The 20730-nt window shown below is 43.5% G+C and overlaps 2 protein-coding genes and 1 long non-coding RNA gene across 3 annotated transcripts in view; all 3 read right to left on the minus strand.

Moving 5' to 3' along the window:
- LOC103590526 (ATP-dependent RNA helicase DDX19A-like) overlaps nt 1–881 on the minus strand; it is a 12585-nt gene extending 11704 nt beyond the window's left edge. The window contains exon 1 of the mRNA XM_008572767.1: nt 711–881. Within this exon, the coding sequence (XP_008570989.1) occupies nt 711–767 (57 nt within the window). The 5' untranslated portion in view covers nt 768–881. The remainder of the gene's footprint in view (nt 1–710) is intronic.
- Nucleotides 1–20730, minus strand: part of LOC103590527 (ATP-dependent RNA helicase DDX19B) — a 65104-nt gene that overhangs the window by 24161 nt on the left and 20213 nt on the right. The window contains exons 6-8 of the mRNA XM_008572768.1: nt 18919–19021; nt 18107–18221; nt 15894–16030 (exon numbers count right to left, since the gene is read on the minus strand). Coding sequence (XP_008570990.1) covers nt 15894–16030; nt 18107–18221; nt 18919–19021 — 355 coding nt within the window. The remainder of the gene's footprint in view (nt 1–15893; nt 16031–18106; nt 18222–18918; nt 19022–20730) is intronic.
- Nucleotides 12942–15893, minus strand: LOC103590525. The gene is made up of 2 exons (XR_550476.1): nt 15841–15893; nt 12942–15391 (listed from the first exon to the last, which is right to left on the minus strand). It is a non-coding gene; the product is annotated as an uncharacterized LOC103590525 (long non-coding RNA).

Below are 20730 nucleotides of genomic sequence, written 5' to 3' on the forward strand. Positions count from 1 at the left end.
CCGGTCCCGGTCCGGTCCTGTACGGGCGCGACACTGAGGGTTGCGGTCCGTTGCCGGACACGAAAAAAGACAAAAAGGAAAAAAATAAAAAATAAAAACCAATGAAATATTTGTAGTGTCTCCCTCCAATATTTGTAGTAGGTCGAAACATTACATCTAAATCTGAATCCGTTATTTTTTTTTTTATTTTTTTTTTTTTTAAAGATGACCGGTAAGGGGATCTTAACCCTTGACTTGGTGTTGTCAGCACCACGCTCACCCAGTTAGCTAACCCGCCATCCCTATATGGGATCCGAACCCCTGGCCCTGGTGTTATCAGCACCGCACTCTCCCAAGTGAGCCACGGGCCGGCCCAGAATCCGTTATTCTTAAAAGAGCTACAAACTGCCAACCAAGTTAAGCATGGATCTAAGAAATGTTTATATAGAGAGTAGCACAGTAACACTCCAAAGAAAAAAAGGATTAGCATACAATAGCGAAACAGATTTACCACAGGATAAAATCCTTAACTAGCTCAGAAGAAGACAAAAAGCTCAAAACTGGTCTCCTTAGCTCTAGCAGCAAATCAGGACTAAGTGACTGCCCGTAGCAAACTCCAGGAGCCTGTTAACCACGGGCCTGCCCAACCCGGAGAGCTCCCTGTCCCTCGCGAACCACGGTCCACTTGGGCCCCTACTACGTTCCCCCCGCCTGGAGCTGAAGCCACTGACCGACTTGACAGACGCTTCCTGCTCGTCCACCGCCAGGGCCCACGAGTCGGTGGCCATGATTCCGGAGGAAAGAGGCCGACTTGCGGGGAAAAGATGCACCGTACCGAGGGCCCACGCCGGCCCTGAGACCGCCGCAGGAACGAGAACTCCACTCACGGGAACCGGAAGCGGTGGTGCGCGAAAGTGACGTCAGTTCTCGTTTGGTGGCGTCATCATACAGCGCCGCGCCGCGCTTGGCTGACTCACCCGCCTTGCCCCCCCGCCCCCTCCTGCGGAAACCTCGCGAGTTGTGCTCAGATTCGCCCTGGTGCAGCCTCATCCTGAGTTGAAATCCGGGTACTCGGTAAAGGGAGACTCTCCCCCGTCTCTTCATTGCCTTACTTCACACTGAAATAACGCAAAATTTATTTTTAGACTTTCCATGTCTCATATTAAATGTATAAGTCTCTGTGAACTGTAGAGCTTTGGACAAAGGCAAGTCCTATGAGAAAACTGTGATTCCAGTTTCTGCTGTTAAAGAACGCAGTGATGTGGGTGGTGGAGAGAAGCCCCTTAAACCTTCATAATTCTACCATAATTCGAATACACGCAACGCACAACAGCGTTTTCTTTTTCTTCAGGCTCCCTCCAGACTTTGTCCATAGCGAAGGTATTTTATATAGTCCTAGACAAAATATACAATTTTTTTATTAGAGCGTGGTTGTAACACCACGTGTTGTAACACCAAGGTCAAGAGTTCGGATCCTGTATCACCCACAATTTTAAATTTAACCTTTTAATTATATGGCTAAGTATTTTTTAATGTCATAATTTTCTTTTTCTTTTCTTTTTTTTGAGACTGGCTGCACCATGCTCAGTCAGTGAGCGCTGTGAGCGCACTGGTCATCCCTATATAGGATCCGAACCCGCGGCGGGAGCACTGCTGCGCTCCCAGCGCCACACTCTCCCGAGTGCGCCACGAGCTCGGCCCTAATGTCATAATTTTCAATGTAATGGCAGTATAATAGCAAGCTCATATCACATATTACCTAAGTCCCCTTCCTCTCCTTCCTTGGGGATATAGCTTGCTTCCGATGTTTTACTATTAATGCATAACACTTCAATGAGCATCTCCATACCATCAAAAGTCATCAGTTTATTTTTTGTCTCTCCCCACTAGAATATGAACTCTTCAGAAAGAGCAAAGATCTTGTGTCTTGGTCACAGCTGATTAGCGAACCTAGAAAAGTTCATGGCACATAATTTTAAACTGTAAATAAAAAATTTTTTTAATGCATGAGTGAATAGAGTAATATAGAGTTTAGTTCAAAATATATTACTCTAGGATACATTTCTTTTTTTCTTTTTTTTTTTTTTTCCTTTTTGTCTTTATTCGTGACTGGTAACAGGATCACAACCCTCGGTGTCGCGCCCTCACCACGCTCAACCAGTGAGCGGACCGGTCTCTATATGGGATCCGAACCCTCGGTGGGAGGGCTGCTGCGCTCCCAAGCGCCGCACTCTACCGAGTGCACCACTGGGCCAGCCCTCTAGGATACATTTCTAATCATTGCAACAACTATGTCAAAATGTATGAATGACTTGAACAGACACTCCACAAAAGAGGATAGTCAGTAATTATATGAAGAAGAGCTCAAAATCATAACTTATTAAGAAAATGTAAATCAAAGCCACAATGAGATACCAATGCACATAATAGGATGGCTGAAATTAAAGATTGACAGACCATGTGTTGGTAAAGATGGGGAGCAACCAGAACTCTCATAGACTTCTGTACAGAATGTAAAATGGTACAATGGTTTCATATAACTGACATTTTCTCAAAAAATTAAACATATACTTACTCTTTGATCCAGCAATTCCACTCCTAGTTATTATCCAAGAGAAATGAAACACATGTCCACAAAAAAATTGTACACAAATGTTCCTGGAAGATTTAGTCATAATAGTCCAAAGCTGGAAACGCAAATGTCCATTAACAGGAGAATGGATAAACAAATTATGGTATATTCATTCAATGGAATACTATTCAGTAATAAGAAGGAACAAACTACTGACACACACAATGAAATAGATGACTATTACAGACATTATATTGAAGGAAAGACACCAGACACAAGAGTCACATACTGTGTAATCCATTTATATGAGATTCACGAATAGGAAAAATGAAATCTAGAGTGATAAAAATTAGAACTCTGGAGGGGGGAAGGTTGGACATGACACAAGGGGACTTCCTGTGTGACAGAACTGCTCTATATCTTGATTGAGGTCCTGGTTACATAGATGTATAAATTTGTCAACTCATGGAACTTTGTAGACTCATGGGATTGTATACTTAAAAAATCATTTTACTGTATATACATTGTACTTCTCAATCATGTTGATTAAAAATAAAGTAGAAATGAAATATTGATACCTGTAACAATGCAGATGAGAGATTTGCCATCTCACAGATGCTATGTTGATTGAAAGAATCCAGACACAAAAAGAATACATAGTGCATGATTCTATTTATACAAGTTCAAAACAGATATATATAAACTATAGAAATAGAAATCAGAGCAGTGGTTGCGTGGGGATGGGCTGGGGTGTGTAGGATTGACTGGAAATGGGCACAAGGAATCTTTCAGGGGTGATGAAAATGCTCTATATCCTGATTGGAGAAGTGATTACAAATGGGTATACAATCATCAAAATTCATGGAATTGTACACCTAATATCTTTGCATTGTACTCTATGTAAAGTATATGTCAATTAAAAATAAAGCAATAGGGCCGGCCCGTGGCTCACTCGGGAGAGTGCGGTGCTGATAACACCAAGGCCCCGTTGTACTCTATGTAAAGTATATGTCAATTAAAAATAAAGCAATAGGGCCGGCCCGTGGCTCACTCGGGAGAGTGCCGTGCTGATAACACCAAGGCCCCGGGTTCGGATCCCATATACAGATGGCCGGTTAGCTCACTGCCTGAGCGTGGTGCTGACAACACCAAGTCAAGGGTTAAGATCCCCTTACCGGTCCAAAAAAAAAAAAAATAAAGCAATATAATGATAAATAGAAGTTCAGAAAATACAGGTAGGAATAAATTTATTTGTATTGTTAAAAACAAAAAAAGAGGGAGTAAGAATATTTTCTCATCCCTTAATCATTCATCAGAACAGAGGGCATGAAAACACAAGGCTACAGAAGTAAGCATGCCAAATGCCATAGTCTTCCCAAATGGCTAGTTCAATTCCCAGCATCTTCACCATCAATGAGCTACTGCTCTGATATTACATTGCTTATTTATTTATTTTTTTATTTTTTTAAAGATGACCGGTAAGGGGATATCAACCCTTGACTTGGTGTTGTCAGCACCACGCTCTCCCAAGTGAGCTAAGCAGCCATCGCTACATAGGGATCTGAACTCGTGGCCTTTGTGTTATCAGCACCACACTCTCCCAAGTGAGCCATAGGCTGGCCCTTACATTGCTTATTTATAGCACCATGTTCTAACTCCACCTCAAGCTGCAAACTCTGAAGAGACTTCTTTGTTTTTTGTTTGCTTTGGGGGTGGCTGGCCAGTATGGGGATCCAAACTCTTGACTGTGGTGTTATCAACACTATTCTCTAATCCCCCAAGGAGGCTTCTAATTGGTTTTCTGTGGAATAATGCTCCTTCTGATCCTTACTATTGTAACGACTGCTTTTAAAAAGACTAGACTTTTTACCATTCTCATCTCAAACATCTACACACCAAGGCTTTTCATTAAAATCAAAAGCAGCACCACCATAAGACATAAGATTCAATTGAATTCTTTTGGGGCAGAGGGTCTTGCTTAGAGAGAACATTGAAGTCTGGGTGCCCATTACCCTCTGTTGCTTGCTATTTCATTACCGAATAGGCTGCTCTAGCACTGAGGGTGATTCCTACAAGTGCTTCCACTGAAACACAGTTCCTAAATGTGTTGTGGGGTGCGGGGGAGTCATATTGAGGATACGGTTTTAGCTTGCATTGGATTTGTAGGGCGTTTGCTTAAATTCTACTTATTCCACTCCACCTGTATCTATTGTGAGGCCAACTGGCATTTGCTTAATCCAGTACTCTCAGGGCTGAAACCTACCTGGGACAATGAAACCGGGCTGAGGCCCCAACTGGGACAATGAAACCAGCTGGCCAATGTTTGGAGCAGCTCTGAGTAACAGGGGACCTTCTTCCAGGGCTACCACTCCCTCCCCTCAGCTAACATTTATAGTCCAAAGGGAAGGCACCCAGCTAAGCCACTAAGGATCCTACTCCTCTCCAGATCCAAGGTGAGGAGAAGGGCACGTTCTGCTGGAGCTACAAACTAGACAGCCTGCCTGGGTCAAATTCAGTTAGACTTGGCTGCAGAGGATAATAATGAGTTAACATTTTAAAAATGCCTCCTACTCAATTTACTTGAATCACCTCATTTAATTCTCACAACGTCCTTACTGTTATCTCCATTTTACAGATGAAGAAATTGAGGTTCAGGGAAGCTAACTTTCCCAAGATCAGATGGCCTAATAAGTGGCTGACGGATCTTGGACTTGACCAGCGCCATTCTGCACACAATAAACACGAAATAGTTGCCAGCCCCTCCCTTTGTAAGAAACTTAGTGATTTCTGAGAAACAGAAACCCTTTTGCTTCCACAAGGGTGCAATTCTCCACCCTGGTCGCATAGCTTCCACATTAACATAATGCCCCTCCTTGATGGTCTCAGCCGGCCCTATATAAGCTCTACCACCCCCACACCTGGTGCTGTCCCCCATTTTGAGGGCTGTCCCGGGGTGCCCTTCACTTTGAGCACAGCCGGGCAGATTCTTTTCCTTTAATAAAGCTTGATGGGCACCGGGCTTCTCGGCTCACTTTCTTTCAGTGGCACATCTAAGATTGGAATCCGGGGGTACCCGATTTTCTAAAGAGGTTGGGCAACAAAACCCAATACTGAGGACGGAGGGAGCGGCCTTCTCGAGACCCAGCCCCCGTACTTGACGCCACCTTCTTTTCTTCAGCCGGGCGGCATCTGATTGACCCAGGCGGGACAAGCAGGCGGTCGGGGAGGGCGACAGCTCTCCCGGGTCTGGGCCTGCGCGCGCTGAGCGTGCAATCGCCTGTCGCGGCGGTGAATTTCGCTTTCATCCCTCACCGTAGCGGGGCCACAATAAACGATGGTTGAATTAGGGCGTGAACGAATTGATAAGTGAATTCATGGTCGGACTGATAAGTGAATAACCATCTCCCAAGCTCGTGCCTTTCTGTGGTGTCATGACGCCTGCACTTCTGCTCCTGCGGTGGAGGTGGGGACGACAGGATGACCCCCCTCGCCCTCGAACTACTGCTCCTTTATCCTCCTGAGGCCTCTAGGAACAGGGGGCAGCAGGAGGTAAAGGGGAAGAGCAATGCTGTGAGCACTCAGAAAGTAACTTGGGAATAATGGCAGAAGACCCGCTAGCTTTGCATCTGGCCTATAAAAGGCGAATGACTAATTTAAAACGATCAAACGATTTTTAAAATGCAAAAGTGATTGGGAATAATTTTTCAATAAGATATGTAAAACATATTCCACGTTTTCATTCATTAACACACATTAACAGGACAGACTTGGGCAGCATCCCGCGCTGCCAGCTCGGCATTCAGTGGTGATTAAGACTGAATTTTTTGTTTTTTGCGGCTGACCAGTGCGAAGATCTGAATCCTTGACCTTGGTGTCACACTGCACTCTAACCAACTGAGCTAACCAGCTAGCCACCTTACTAACTTAAATGCAAGGGAAGACAACTGGTAAACAAGCAGTCCCCAAAGGCGGCATGAAGCAAATACAGCCTAGTGGTTAAGAATGTGGACCTTGGAGCCACACTGCCCAGGCTGAAGCCTGACTTGCCACTTCCCAGCTGTTACGTTGTAGGGCAAATTACTGAACCTCTCTGTGCCTGTTTCCTCATCCCTGTACAGGACCTTTAGAAGGTTGTCTGACAATGTTGATAAGTACGAAGCACTATGGGAGATGATGACAGAGGAACTGGGGGCACACCTTTTCTAAGAAGAGATTTTTACTATGGAAATAAGAAGGGTTAGGAAGAATGAGACAGGACTGGAAGAAGAGGAGAGGAACTGGGGGCACACCTTTTCTAAGAAGCGATTTTTACTATGGAAATAAGAAGGGTTAGGAAGAATGAGACAGGACTGGAAGAAGAGGAGAGTTCCAAGTAGAGAAAACCACGGCAGTGGATGCCCCTGACCACAGGTGTTTGGGGACAACTCGGTGGAGGGTCGGGGCTCCTGCTCCAGGATCCGCCCCACCCCCACCCCCTGTGTATCGAAGTTTCCTGCGCTTTTCTGGGGAGGGGGGGGACTTCAAGAGACCAGGACTGGCCAGAGGCAATACTGTCCTCTGAACTCCCTGCATTCTGCTCCTAGGCCCTTTCCAACATTGGAGGGCTCCCATTTTTAGTCACCTTCTCTCTTTCCCTAGGCCCATATTAGCTAGAATCTCAGAGGTAAAAATTTCTTCCTCTCACTCTTAAGTCCTGGTATTTTCTTTGAATTTTTGCTTCTGCTTCAGAGTGGGCTTGGGAAGGAAAGAGCGCCCTCAAGATATGAGAAATTGGGAAGGGAGATACACAGGACCATCAGCTTCTCTGTGACAGCCCAGCATGTGAGAAAAATTCAGCAATAGTTGGAGCACAGGGCACGAGGGGGAAAGAAAAGCAAACAAGGTGGGTGAGTTGAGCAGGTGCCCGACCTGGAGAGCCTTGTACAGTGTTAGACTGCACTTAAAATGGAAAGCAAGTGGTGAGTCTTAAGCAGGGGTGGGATAAACAGACTCGAAGTTTGCAAAGATCATACTGGCTGCTGTGGGACAAATGAACTGGAGGAAAACCGGAGTGGACGCACAAGCATCTGCTAGGAAGCTATTGTAGTAGACCGGATGATCATGGTGATCCAGACCAGGGTGAAATCTAGTATTAGACTGAACCATATGAAAGTGCCGCTTTTGGGGGTCAAAAATGACCTAAACAGTGGCAATTTCATTTGGTTCAACCCAACAGAAGGTAGAATTGGTAAATTTGGTGGATTAAAAATGGCCATACGTATTACGTAGCTCCTCCCACCAGGCAATGAAGTTTATTTGCTCATCTGTGGAATCTGGGTTGGCTTTATGGTTAACTTTGATGAAAAGAATGTGACAAAGTGGCACTGGGGGAGTTCTGAGCCAAGTCCTCAAGAGACCTTGCAGCTTCTGCGCTCTCTCAGAAGGAACCCAGAGACCACCTACCATGCCGTGAAAATGAAACACCATGCGGAGAGGCCCAGCCATCGTGGATGCGCCCACACACCAGCTGGGGGAGGCAACTAGCTGCATGAGTGAGGCTCATAGAGACCAGCAGAGCCACCGGACAACTTTCAGAGTCATGAAAAAGGCTGTGTTTTTAAGCCACTGTTTGGGGGTAATTTGTGACACAGCAATGGATAATCGATACAAAAGGACTTAGTGATTATTGGCTGTGGGGCAAGGAGGAAGATTCAGATGAACCGCAGGTTTCCCGCTTGAGCAAGATGCAATTGTCATACCATTTTATGAGGTAAGGTTGGAGGAAGAGCTGAGAGCAGAACACGGTTTTTTATTGGAGTGGTGGTGGTATGAGATGATGGACTCAGCGTTGGACATGTTGAATACAAGACATCCCAAGTGCAAGTGTCATGTGGGCAGTTGTTTCTATGACCCTGGAGCTCAACAATCAGGTCTTGGTATATATCTGAGTCACAAGCAGAAAAATAAAGCTGCAGAAATGAACAAGATTGCCTGTGGCAGAGAAAAGGAAGAAATGGCCCAGAACAGAGACATGAGGAATAGTCACATTTAAGGAGGAGTCGGAATTTAAAAACTAAAAAAAACTAAGGAGTCTGCCAAGGAGACTGAGAAGTGGTCAGAGAGTAAGGAGACCATACAGGCAGGTTAGCACTTTTGCTTAGAGCGTGGTGCTGATAACACCAAGGTCCAGGGTTCGATTCCCGTGCCAGCCGGGGGGAAAAATAAGACACCAGTGAGGTGTGTCACTTTAGTGACCAGAAAAGTGGCTAGAGAAAGGATTGTCCATAGTGTAAAATGCTGCTGAGAAGTCAAATGTGATAATGACTAAAATGTGTTTTTGTTTTTGTTTTTTAAAAGATGACTGGTGGGCCGGCCCGGTGGCGCACTCGGTAGAGTGCGGCGGCGCTCCCACCGAGGGTTCGGATCCCATATAGAGACCGGTAGGCTCACTGGTTGAGCGCGGTGCGGGCGCGACACCGAGGGTTGCAATTCCATTGCCGGTCACGAAAAAAGACAAAAAGGTAAAAAAAAAAAAAGATGACTGGTAAGGGGATCTTAACCCTTGACTTGGTGTTGTCAGCACCACACTCTCCCAAGTGAGCTAACCGGCCATCCCTGTATACGGATCCGAACCCATGGCCTTGGTGTTATCAGCACCACACTCTCCCAAGTGAGCCACGGGCCAGCCCCTAAAACGTGTTTTTTGGATTAGGGTCCTGTAGGTCACCAGTGTCCTTGGTGAAAGCTATTTCAGTGGAACAGTGGGGCAGAAGTCAGACTGCAGAGGGATGAGGACTAGGACTGAATGTGTAAAGGCAACACTTACAAGACTTTTGACCATTAAGGAGAAATACAAGGTTGGAGGATGAGGAATAGAGGGAGGGTTGGATTTTTTTTAATTTTTATTTTTTGCTGCTGGCTGGTAGGGGGATCTGAACCTTTGGGTTGAATTTCAAAGAGTCATCAGATATGAACATGTTAAAGTACCAATGAGAAAGAGCTAATGGGATGGGAGAGGTTGGAAATAAGAGGGGAGAGTTGACAAGGCAAGTCCTTAAAAAGCCAGGAGAGGGAATTTGATGGATTGGTAGAGATATTTAGGTAAGAATAGGGATATATCTCCCATTGGAACACGAAGGAGAGGGAAGAATAGATGCGCTTGGAGGAAGGTCTGGTGGTGGAAGGTTGAGGGAGTTTCCATCTGTTGGCCATTTTCCTGGAGTAGGGAGATTATCTGCTGACAGCTGAGAGAGATTGGGGGGTTGGAAGTTTGAAGTGAGTGAAAGTCTTGAAATAGTCACTGTGGAGTGGGAGTGGGGTGGGGGGAGTTAACAGGAAGATCCATGTGGCTAGAGGCTCTTCCTGAAGTTGTCCCCTCCATTGATGTTAAATATGAAATTAGATGAATAGAACAATATTTAATTTGTCTCTCTGATATAATCCTACTAGTTTAAGATATTGACATAACAATGCCTGAACACTGGGACCTGGTCTTTGTTAAATCTGGACTCAAATGACTTGGTTTATCATGACAATTTCCATGCAAATTTAGCAGCTATTGGTGTCTGAGAGGAAAATAGGCCAGAGAACACTTAGCACACTTGGCCACAGAACCTGACCAGAGGCTGACTCATGTCCTTTCAAGTCTAAGTAGGAAGAGGTTTGCTCTCAGGGATAAGCTAAGAACCTAAGACCATTTGGCTATTCTCCAACTGGGAAATTCCAAGGATGCTGGAAGCACACGGATGAGGACAAAACAGAATAGTTGCAAAGACTCACAAAGATGTGTAGGACTTCTAGGAGAGTTCCATCTAGACATCCTCTTCCTTCCACTTTCCACCCCTGCAAGAGCTGGATGTAGTCCTGGGCTACAGGGCTGCATAAATGAAAGGTCTGAGCTCCCCCCACCTATGAGGTATGCCTAAGACAGAGGGATGAGCGTCTCATCTGAGCGGCCGATGTCCCAGACAGCCACCACTCTCAGGATTCATCTAACATTATTTTCATCCTCTACTTCACTAGACCTACTATGGGGAAGCTCCTTGCCCAGCTGAACACTAATGCCAGCACAGTTTTTAAGCCAAGGCAGAAGCATCTAACACCCCCACCTGGCCTCTAACTTCCCACTAGGAGTTTGAAGCTGTTCTGGGGAAGTCCTATCCATATTCAGGATTAAGAAAGCAGGATATGGGAGGCTCATGAGGTGTTAGTCCCTCAGGTTGCCCTCACCTCCATTATGTCATTTTTGGAAGATACTGCAATCTTTTTTTTTTTTTTAAGATGACCGGTAAGGGGATCTTAACCCTTGACTTGGTGTTGTCAGCACCACGCTCAGCCAGTGAGCGAACCGGCCATCCCTATGTAGGATCCGAACCCGTAGCCTTGGTGTTATCAGCACCGCACTCTCCCGAGTGAGCCATGGGCAGGCCCAGGAAGATACTGCAATCTGAGAGAGGCAACAGAATAAGGAACATTTATTCTCAAGCAGAAAAGCAAAGTCATGTAAAACTGAAGAGGGGTTCCCAAGAATCTGATATCTATGCTCAAGACCAACAGGACAAGAAGAAACCTGAAGAGGGCCCCTAAAATCTACAGCAGCTTGGGTGGTGTTGATGGAGAGGGGCCAGTCCCTTCTTGCAAAGGTGACAGGCCTGACATCATACATGCTATGTATGAGACTCAACCCTGATGCCATCTGTTTTTTCCAAACTTTCCCTGAGGGTTTCTTCCCCAGAATTACTTTGTATAGTGAATCTATTTTTTAAGAGCCACAAATGCTTTCCTGCAATAGCAAGAAGAAGGTGTAAAAGCCTAGCGTCCCTCCTCAGTAACGTCCCTCCAGTGCATTCCTTTTTCTATATTCTCAACACAACCAATGACATCTTGGCACTTTCTGTGTGATGGAACTGATACAATCAACTTCTGATTTCTCAGTTGCCAGTGTTTTCCACCTCCTGTATACTTCTGCTAGACCAATTTTCCCCCCAAAACAATTTCATCTTAAATTTAAAAAACAATTTTAAAAAAATTTCAAAAAACAATTTCATCTTAAATTTACCCTTCTTTTTTTTTTTTTTTTATCTTAAGATGACCGGTAAGGGGATCTTAACCCTTGACTTGGTGTTGTCAGCACCACGCTCAGCCAGTGAGCGAACCGGCCATCCCTATGTGGGATCCGAACCCGGGGCCTTGGTGTTATCAGCACTGCACTCTCCCGAGTGAGCCACGGGCCGGCCCCTTAAATTTACCGTTCTGTGATTTGAGAATCTATGACCATTTACTACTAAATCCAAATACCATTTGCTATGATTTGAATGATGCTGTACCATCCAAAGTTCACATTGAAACTTAATCCCCAATGCAACAGTACTGAGAAGTGTGGTCTTTTGGAAGTGATTAAGTCATGAGAGCAGAGCTCTTAGGAATAGGATTAGCACCCTTATTAGAAAGGCTCCGGGTTGAAGGGAGCACTCTCTTGCCCTCTGGCCCTTCTGCCATGTGAGGACACAACATCCCTTCCCTCCTGAGGATGCAGCAACAAGGCACAATATTGGAAACAGAGAGCAGCTCTCACCAGACACCAATCCCACTGGCACCTTGATCTTGCACTTCCCAACCTCCAGAACCATGAGAAATACACTTCTTGTTCTTTATAAATTACCCGGTCTCAGGTATTTGGTTACAGCAGCACAAACAGACTAAGACACAGTTCAAACAATCAAATCTTCATTTTCTACCTAATGAGACTTTTCTCTCCTCACTACCCCTCCAGTACACTTCGTTTGTCCTGGTGAACTTGCTTTAGTCTTAACATTCCCTTCCCCTGCCTCGGGCACTCTTGTTGTCACTTGGAATCCCACTTTTATCACATAAGTAAACTCCATTCCTTCATGAAATTTTCTCAGAAATCCTTACCTTCTGGATACCAATGACATTTTGTATGGAATAGCCTTCATGTTAAATAAGAAACAAGAGATGGAAACAACAAAGGGAGAAGACCTATCTTCAAGCCGTATTTCTATTCCTTTTCTAGGACGAGAATAGAATGTAAAGACTTTGTATTTGCTGGGATCTACCTTCTTTCTGAATATCTAGCCCACATCCTCTGGTTTACCAGCAGAAAAAAAGGAAGGTGAGCGGCCCTCTGGCAAGTGAGAAGGACTCCTGGCCTACGGAGACATCCTGACTGCTCAGGTTAGAGCAATGTCAACTTTGAAATATGGAATAGTAGTATCAGGTCATAACTAGCCTATGAAATAACATGTGACTCTTCACCTATGTATTACTAATACTAGCAACCAAAAGCAGGCTGCTGTTTTTTTCTTATACTTATTAATGGTGTCTTAGTAACATGAACACTTCATCATAATTAAGTTCAATTAACATCAATAAAGGACACATCAACAACTGATTAGTTCTATGCATATAGCCAATGAATGACACTCAAAAAAACCAATAAAATCCATTGTTTACAGATAATAAATATATCCAGAATTTTCCGTTAGATCAAAATTTCCTTTTCCTGAGTTTCTCTGTTCTAGAGCACAATTTATCATTTCATATACAGGAACTTACTAAAATCAGTTAAAGAATCCATGGGGACCGAAGCTCACCAAGCTCAATATATTTTTACATCACTGACATCTCTAGCCTGCACAAGGCAGCTGTGAACCATCAAGCCCTGGGAGCCAGGCACTGGCAGTAATGAATATGGACTGTGAAGAAATATGGACTGCAGTGACACTGGGGTGACATTCCAGAGCCATCCTCAACAGTGTGTCTTATCTTTGAAAAGACACATACTCCTCTGGGAGTCTCCCCAGGTAAATGCATTTAAATTCAAACTACTGCATATAATTCTTAGACTCCATGAAACCTATCCAGTGAATTCTCAGAGGTTCAATACCCCAGATTGACGTGAAGAACTGTTGATCTACACTTCTACCACATACCCATTTTCTCCTACTACGGAAGAGTCTGCAGCACACCCCTTCCCAATTCCCTTCTCACACTTTGGCTACAACAGTAGACAGGTATGTGTGTTGTGAGGAAAAGGAGGGGCTGTAGTCTGCTTGCAGCCTAGTGAGGAGACTATACTTCTTTAATTATTGCCCTTGTTTTTAGTTATTTCAGGGTTGGTCCACAGAACGTCAGGGGGAGCATAAAATTTCTTCTCTCCTTATAAGAATCCCAAGATCGGTCAGTTGACCAGAAGCATAAAGAAGATTTTGTACAGTCAAATATGCACTGGGAGAATGCGGCAGAATTGGCAGTCTGCTGGTCTCTCTGTAATATCACATTAAGGAAACCACCTGGAGGTTGACATTGGCCCCATCCCTTCCCAGGGAACAGATCTGGTTCTAAAACACAGAAATGCCTACAAGGAAGATCTGGAATTAAAATAGTTCTCATCACATAAAATTCCTCTTCCAGTTCCTAGATAAAGTGGCGACTCTGTATCAAGGCCAAAGAGCTGAAGAAAGAGGACTCCTCTTGGCTGGGGTCTCATATTGCTCTTGCAATTCAGTTTCATCTCATCTTTGCTCTTTCACTCTGTGGGTACCAAGAGCCTTGCCAGGTATGAGGAAGTATCCATTACTGTTACTTATTCTGACTATATTGCACAAACATGCCAAGTAAAGATGGAGCGGAGGCCTTCGCAATGACTTTTGCTTTGGACAGATGAATGGCTGAAGTCCATCTAGTCCCTCAGTTGTACCTGTTTGTATTCCAAGCACCGTGAACATAGACGTTCAGAATCCCTTCGAAATCAAGATGCCAAATATCTGAAGTCATTCCCCAGCTCTGACAAAACTTGCCTTCTGTAATCTGGAGAGAAAGCAAGAATTTGTGAGTACTGCTGACCACATCTGGAGCTGCCTTGAGGCTGGCCATCAGAACCTTGAAACCACAATTTTCACTGAGGATCTAAGCCTCAGACCACCTTTTAGTTGCTTGGGGATACTAAGGGTTCAAGGTGACGTTAGGGATGTGAAAAAGATGCTGCAAGGCCCCAAGAGACCAGATGCCGTGGTAAGCTAGGGTCGCCACTAATTTTTCATGATGACTTCTTCACAGGACTCGCTCAAGCACAAGCAAAGGAGCCACCAATAATCAGGTGTGTACTATACACAGATTGCACCTGCTGGGAACAGGTCATGGTCCTCCTACACAAACCCACATACAAAGGTCCCAGAGCTTGGCATTTTGGTCCAGGCTTAGCGAATTCCTTCCTGCTGTCAGCATGAGGACAGAGAGGGTTGGCCCCCTCAGGTGAGCTGTTATACCCCGAGTCCAAAGCAGCAGATCACAGGCCTCCTCTGCTGCCTCATGCCATACTTCAAACACGATGGCTGGGCTTACACACCTAACCTACTTGAAGCTTCTCTCTCCATGTTCTCTCTTCACCTCTATATGGGCTGGAGGCTGGCACGGACACTCCAAGCTAGAGAACAGCTAGGGGCTGCCACAGGGGATCCTGGGCAAATAATTAGCTAAAGCATCTAGATTAGCAAATGATGGGGAACACACAGGCCAAAAAAAGGACGAAATTTCCAAAAGGTAAATTTCTATGTATTCACATCTGATCTTCCAAAGGTGTGTAAACAATTTTTTTCCTACCATCCCCCATCATTTGCATAAATTTTTGTCAAGTCCAAATATAATTTTAAATGAGGTAGGTAGTTCCTTGCTTCTCATGTCATTGTCTCTGTGGTGACTGTCGAGGCCTGGGCAGTGAAAGCACTGGTCTCCCAAACAGGGCAGTGCCAACGGTGGGCCCCAGTGATGGTGCCACTTCTCAGTTGGCTATTTTCTCAATCTCGTCCAAATCATCCGTGTCCAATCTTTCTATCTTCTTATCTGGGGGGTAAACAAGATTTGAAGAGAGATCAACATGGGGTTACTGTGGACACTCAGCTGAAGCCACCCAGGAAGGGGCAGCACAGCAGGGAGAGAGAATGACAGGGCTCTGCCCTGCCCAGGAGTGGGACACATCTCGGGCCACAGCGATCCTTCGCTTGCCCCCAAAGGCTTCCAGTGCCTGAGCAATAGGGCCCTGGTCACTGACAGCAACAGTCAGAGCCCCAGGCTCCCCAAGCCCGGCCACAGGGGAACTGTCATTTGAGTCCCCAAGTCCCGAACTCTCCAGGTGTGCTGCCTGAGAACTTCCACACTGGAGGAAAGATATGTGCACAGGGACAAAGGCCTCTCTCAGGGCCACAGGAAAACCTATCCTTTTCCCCTCCTCTCCCCACTGACTTCTCCCACTCAGGAAAGGGCACCAGGCAGAGGACCCTCCAGGGACTCACTAAAATGCTCCTGGATTCTGTTCAGAACATTCATGCTGTGCTTGCTGTCAACCTATCATTACATCAGCCTCATCCAGGACAAACACCTTGATCTTTCTGGGGTCAATGAACTTGAGCTTAGAGCACCAGTCCAGGACAGTCCCAGGCGTGCCAATGACAATCTGCTCACTGATCTTCTGACCTCTTTCCACTGTGAAGACCCAAGATGATTTCCATGGTTATATCCATAGCAAAGCCTGCTCTCCTCTCTAAGAACTTCTAAAGCTATTATGTATTTTAATGCAAATGTCTTGCTGTTTGCATTAATATTTAAGGAAAAGTTAGGATATCACTACAGTATTTAATGACCACAAAAACAGACAAAAATGCTGAAAAGATACAAGTATCTGATATCTTTATTTTTTTTCTCAGTCAACGTCAGTCCACCTAGACCAGAATTTTCTCTTCAGAACTGACCTGAAGTTGGCATTAGTTCATTGAATGTAGAATTGATTTCTGCAAGTCATAAAATCACATTTGTTTGAAAGATCCATAAGACTCAACAAAGTCTCAACAAGTAAACTTCTTCAAAGTTCTTATCTTGCCCATGCACTCTGTCCCCTCGGCTATACTGACATCTATTTCAAATAAGTCAGTTGTGTTTCCTCCACCCAAGTCAATAAACAGGATTTATCATGAAAAGCTTTATCTTCTGAAAGAAATACAAACTGCCTCTCTTAGGAAATGTGGTTCCCCGACGAGGACTGGCAGACCGTGACATATTCTCAGTTCTGTTTAGTCCAATATTGACAAGAATTTGGCTCTTCATTTTGAATTAGATGGGACCCAGTGATTCGCCTTTAAGTCCCTGAAGAACTAGAACCTTGACCAGAGATGCACAGGCTCTCTCTAGTCACAGACAAAATTCTGCCCAAATGTAAATGTTGTGTCAATTCTGACTTCAGTTAAATAAACCAATTACTGTCCCCAACAAAAAATTTTTTAGAATTCTCTATCTTTCTTTCTTTTTTTTTTTTTTCCCCCAGATAAAGATGACCGGTAAGGGGATGTTAACCCTTGAATTGGTGTTGTCAGCACCACGCTCAGCCAGTGAGCGAACCGGCCATCCCTATGTGGGATCCGAACCCGGGGCCTTGGTGTTATCAGCACCGCACTCTCCCGAGTGAGCCACGGGCCGGCCCGAATTCTCTATCTTTCTAACACAAATCCAAATTGCAAAATTTTAAGTATCTTATGATTATCTTCCAAAAAGTTTCATTATCTCATTTACTTTTCAGAACTGACCTTTAGTTGGCATTAGGACATTGTGTATGTAGAATGGATCTCTGTAAGTCATAAAGTCACATGTTTGTTTTAAAGATCCATAGGACTCAACCAAACTTTATTTTTATTTTTTGGTGGCTGAGGGATTCAACCAAAGTTCTAACAACGCTTTTTAAAATACTTAAATATTGTTAGTTGTAAGATAAACTAAAGTAGAAAAGATGGATAAAGAAAAAAGAATAACAAAATAAGCCCCAACAGTCAGTCACCATTACATTCTAGGTTTTCTTTCTTCTAATGACATGAGAAAGAAATTAGGCAATTAAACAAATCCAGAGTGTGGAAGTTTTTATAAGTAACTGGTCTGATATGTCCAAAGAGTCAAATGTAATAGAGGAGGAAAAGGTGGGGGAACAATTCTAGACTGAAGGAAAGAAAGAGATAAACTACAAAATGCAACACACAAACACTAATTTGATCTTGGTTCAAAAACAAAACAGCCATAAACACTTTTGGGACAATTTAGGAAGAATGAAAGTAGACTGGATATCATTCTAGAGAATCTGTTAATTTTCTTGGTTGTGATAAGGGTATCATTGGTATGCCAAAGAATGTCTTTATGAGATGCACGCTAAAGTATTTAGGAATAAAAAGAAAATACTAAAAAAAAAAAAAAAATTTACCAAAAAAAAAAAAGGGAAGAAAACAATAAAAAAGCATTTAGGAATAAGGAATTACATGTCTGCAATTACTCTGAAATGGTTCATCAAAAATAAATACAGATATACAGATAAAGCAAATATGGTCCAGAGTTCAATCCCTGTACTGCCCAGCTGCCAAAAAAAAAAAGAAAAAAAAAAAAGATAGAAAGCAAACATGGCAAAATATTAACTTTTTAAATCTAAGTGGAGAGCATACACGTATTCATTGTATTATTTCAACTACTTGGTATGTTTTCAAAATAAAAAGTAATTAGGTTAATGACTTATGATCACATACTCACATTTATTGCCTCGAACAGCATAAGCTAGCTTCAGTTCAGGGTAAAATTTGCCCATCTGTTCAATCACTTTTCCTGTTTGAAGGGCGAGCTCATATGTTGGGGAGAGGCACAGACACTGGTAGGGAAAGAGTTCAGAATGAGAATTCAAGACATTCGCTCTTTTTTGTTTGTTTGTTTGTTTTTAAAGATGACCGTAAGGGGATCTTAACCCTTCACTTGGTGTTGTCAGCACCACGCTCTCCCAAGTGAGCCACGGGCCGGCCCCAACAATCGCTCTTCTGTAAAGGGGAATTATCATTAGGACTTAGTCATTGCTCCAGCTGAGGATGAAGGAAAAAACAGGTAAATTGAAGTGTATACCATTTGATTCTTTCAGCTGTAGAGTCATAGCTAGAATTCTTAGGGGTCAAAACTCTGACTGGGTAAAGACACTTGAAAATAGCTATTTCCCACTGGAGTACAATAACCTACCCATGAGCAAGGACCTGAAATTCCAATTGGAGATTAGCTTCTGTTTCACTTTCTCAGACAGTTCTCAACTTTTTAAAAGATTACAATTGCACAGTTGTAGATGAAGGAGGTTTTCCCTGAAAGTAAAGGAGCCGAGCCTGTCACCAGTATCCCAGAACTGGCAAACCATGGAAAGGAGAACAGGATTTCTGTTCCCAGAAGATCAACCATATTGTTCGTGCTCAACTTAAGGAGTTCTAGTTTATGTAGAAAGTAATACACAGCTTAGCTTTTAATCAGTCAAATGGGATTCCCCTTTTAGCTATGTGTTAGTAGAAAACCCAAACTCACCAAGTCCTTACCTGAGGATATCTGTTTGCAGGTTCTACTTGGCTGAGCATGGCCAACACAAAGGCAGCTGTTTTACCAGTACCAGACTGAGACTGGGCAATTAAGTTCTGTGGGCTACACAAGAAAAACTGTTTAGGAGCTTAAATCTCAAGTAAACTTTTAGTTAGTAAAAACGAAGAATGAAGCTTAAAAAATTAGTATTCAAAATTCATTTATAGAAGGAGATCTTGGATTCTGTAGCAGGGTTATATATGATAGCTTCACAAGTACAAAGCACTATAGAGAGAAGATTTTCTGGTGGGATTTGAAGCAATCTTTTTTTTTGTCCTTTTTGAGACTGGCCGCACTGCGCTCAGCCAGTGAGCGCTGTGAGCGCACCGGTCATCCCTATATAGGATCCAAACTATATCTTTTATCTATTCTCTACATGGCAGCAAGTGATTCTTTCAAAATGTGAGTTGGCTTGCATCACTTGCCTGCTCAGAAACCTTCCAGCCACTCCTCATTTCATTCAGAGTACAAGTTAAAATTCTTACAATGGCCTGCGATGTCCTAACTAATCTGTCTGTCTCCACATACCTATTGGCTCTCAAGTCCTACTACTCTCTCTCTCCTTTACTCAACTCAATCCACTCCACCACAATGGCCCCAATGTTGCTCTGAAAACATGCTAGCCATGTTCCTGTCTCAGGGCTTCTGCAATGGCTGGACTCTGCCTGGGACAATTGTCCCCAGATGATAACATTCTAACTCTCTCCTCTCCTTCAAGTCTTTCCTTGGATATCACCTACTTGATGAGATGTTACCCTAATCCCTTGATTTAAAAGTGTAACCTAGTGGCTGGCATGTTAGCTCAATTCGTTAGTGTGGTGCTGACAACAACGAGGTCAAGGTTTTTACCCCTGTACCAGCCAGGAGCCAAAAAATAAAATAAAAGTGTGACTATTTTGAAATGCCTTAAAAAGAAACATGTAGGCTTCTAATGGCAGCATCTGAGGAAGTCATGGCTAGAGCCACGCCCAGCCTTAAAGAGGGCAAGAAGAAGCCCCCGAAGCAGCCCAAGAAGCAGGCCAAAGGATGGATGAGATAGATGAGGCTTTTAAGCAGAAACAAAAAGAGCAGAAGAAACTCAAGGAGCTAAAGTGAAGGCCTTGGGAAGGGACCCCTGGCTACAGGTGGAATTAAGAAATCTGACAATAGGTGGCCAGTTAGCTCAGTTGGTTATAGCACAGTGTTATAACACCAAGTCAAGGGTTTAGATCCCCATACCGGGCAGCTGAGCCCCCCCAAAAAAGAAGTCTGGCAAAAGTAAGCTGTTCCTTATGCCTGAGGCGATGGTGACCTTTGATTCCATTCCTATTTAAATATCTTGATTCCCTGCTATAACATCTGTTGCCAGTTGTAGTTAGAATGAAGCATTGTCTTGGAGCCTGTTGTACATTTAAGAATAAACTTTTGCTTAGAAAAACTCAAAACCAGAAAAAAAAAAAAATCCCAATAGGATGTACTGGTGGAAAAACATGGCTATATGTTTGAATATTTTCACACTAAAATGTTGGGGGTAAAAATTGCAATCAGGTCCTTGGTATTTCTCATCTCCCCTATCATGGTCTATTTATTTTTCTACATAGCACTTATCATCTTTTTTAACAGCTTTATTGAGATATTTCACATACCATACAATTCATCCATTTAAGGTATATATTTCAATGATTTTTGGTATATTACATTATTATTTTTTTAATTGTAGTAAAAAATATATATATCATAAAATTTGCCATTTTAACCACTTTTAAGTATATATCTTTTTTTTTTTTTTTTTT

Source organism: Galeopterus variegatus, unplaced genomic scaffold (assembly GCF_000696425.1).
Source record: "Galeopterus variegatus unplaced genomic scaffold, G_variegatus-3.0.2 Scaffold835, whole genome shotgun sequence".
Taxonomy (NCBI): domain Eukaryota; kingdom Metazoa; phylum Chordata; class Mammalia; order Dermoptera; family Cynocephalidae; genus Galeopterus; species Galeopterus variegatus.